We start from the raw sequence: 2,037 nt of genomic DNA, 5'->3' as shown, positions 1-2,037 counted from the left end.
CTTGGGGATGTTGCTAACACCGGGTCCGATAACAGTCACCACACCTGCAGTAGATGTGTTCAGTGTGAGGTCTCACAACAAGCTATCAAATACGGTGCATTTCTCGGCCAGGTGTTTCATGTCATGGTCCCTGTGCCTCACCAGCTGATTCTGTATTAGGCAACATGTTTTCTCTCTCTCTCTCTCCCCTGCCGGGGCGATGCTCATTATGGGCTCCCGCCCCTGGCCCACGCACCTGCTGCCTATCGGGCCCTGCGCTGCGTCGTCTCTTCCAACCAGGCCGTCTGGAGCGAGGAACTGCCCTGGATCGAGTACGCCCACAACAGCATGACCTCCTCCGCCACGGGCCGGTCCCCTTTCGAAGCTTCTCTGGGGTTCCAGCCACCTCTTTTTCCCTCCATCGAAGGCGAACACTCTGTGCCATCTGTCCGGGCGTATCTGCGTAGGTGTCGTCGGGTGTGGAAGGCCACCCGGGCTGCGTTGTTACGCACCAAGGACCGCAACAAACGCTTCGCTGACCGCCGCCAGTCCTCCGCTCCCGCCTATACTGTTGGGCAGAAGGTATGGCTTTCCACACGCTTCGTTCCCAACCGGGCAGAATCCAGGAAGCTCTCTCCTGCCTATATCGGCCCGTTCGAGATCTCTGCTTTGGTTAACCCTGTGTCTGTTAAGCTCAAGCTGCCTCGCAACATGAAGATACACGATGTCTTCCATGTGTCTCAGGTTAAACCTCTCCGGTCCAGTCCTCTGTGCCCGCCTTCCGGGCCCCCTCCTCCCCCCCGGCTCGTGGACGGTCTGCCGGCTTACTCGATCACCCGTATCATGGATTCTCGGCGGCGGGGGCGTGGCTTCCAGTACCTGGTGGATTGGGAGGGCTATGGCTTGGTGGAGCGGTCCTGGGTCCCTCGGGCGGCCATCCTGGACCAGCGCATGCTGCGGGCGTTCCATCGTCTGCATCCGGATAAGCCTGGTGGGTCGCCGGGGGGCTCCCGTTGAGGGGGGGGTACTGTCATGGTCCCTGTGCCTCACCAGCTGATTCTGTATTAGGCAACATGTTTTCTCTCTCTCTCTCTCCCCTGCCGGGGCGATGCTCATTATGGGCTCCCGCCCCTGGCCCACGCACCTGCTGCCTATCGGGATAATCACAAGGCCGATTTAAGACAGCAGCACTGTGTCACTCGTCGCTGGATCGTTGAGTTATCAGCGTCAGTCCCTCAGTAGATTGTAAATAAGGATCTGTGAGTTTGTTCCATCTGTTCGCCTCTAACTATAATCTCTGTGTACAGATCTATCCCGGACCTTTCCCAGCCTGCCTGTCATCCCGTGGACGAGTGAGTGGATGGTGTTTCCCCAGTGTGGGGAGTGAAGAGAGAGAGCCTTTGGAGGGCGTCAGATTCCCGTCTTTTCCCTCACATACCCTGGAACCCTGGACCCCCCTCCCCTCCCTCCAGCACTTTGTAAATAGCATCACCTGGTGTCGTTGTGTAAATAAAATCTGTAAATCCTGTAAGGAGTCCCGGTCTGCGCCTGAGTCCATTAACTGAAACCTGACAGAACGATCCAGCCATCATGGACTCAGCAGGTCGGGACTCAGCCGTTCAGGACCCTGTCGCTCAGGCACTCATCGCTCAGGGAGCTGCTCTGGCTCGACATGAGCAAATGCTCGAGCGGCTCCACCACGAAATGGCGGCGCTTACTCAGGCGGTCGCTCGCTTAACACCTCTGGAGAGTGATCCCCGGCCGGCGGCTCCCGCCCCCCAGGAGCCTCCGCCTGCCGCTGCGAGCGCACCTCCGGCACCTCTGCCACCTCTGCCACCCTCGGACGGACCCCTGCCCATGCAGATTGGAGGCTCGCATCTCTCCGCCGCGGAACGCCAGCGCCGTATCTCTGCCGGTGAGTGCCTCTATTGCGGCCACAAGGGACATGTGGTTGCCTCCTGCCCATCTCGAGCAAAAGGTCGCGCCCACCAGTGACGGTAGGAGTGCTGGTGGGCGGTCTCAGCCAAGACAAATCTCCTCCACGGTTTATGCTGTCTG

At 59.4% G+C, this 2,037-nt stretch overlaps 1 protein-coding gene across 1 annotated transcript; it reads left to right on the top strand.

The window, feature by feature from the left end:
* The first annotated feature begins 260 nt into the window (after positions 1–260).
* On the top strand, positions 261–1,413 carry LOC120717687. The gene is made up of 2 exons (XM_040005885.1): positions 261–1,205; positions 1,287–1,413. The coding sequence occupies exon 1, from the start codon at positions 328–330 to the stop codon at positions 994–996; it is 669 nt and encodes a 222-aa protein (XP_039861819.1). The 5' UTR covers positions 261–327; the 3' UTR covers positions 997–1,205; positions 1,287–1,413.
* The last annotated feature ends 624 nt before the right edge of the window (positions 1,414–2,037 follow it).

The sequence above is a fragment of the Simochromis diagramma genome, unplaced genomic scaffold (assembly GCF_900408965.1).
Source record: "Simochromis diagramma unplaced genomic scaffold, fSimDia1.1 OVJJ01000507.1, whole genome shotgun sequence".
Taxonomy (NCBI): Eukaryota; Metazoa; Chordata; class Actinopteri; order Cichliformes; family Cichlidae; genus Simochromis; species Simochromis diagramma.
The sequence above is the reverse complement of the archived record's forward strand: the minus strand, read 5'-3'. Positions and strand labels throughout refer to the sequence as shown.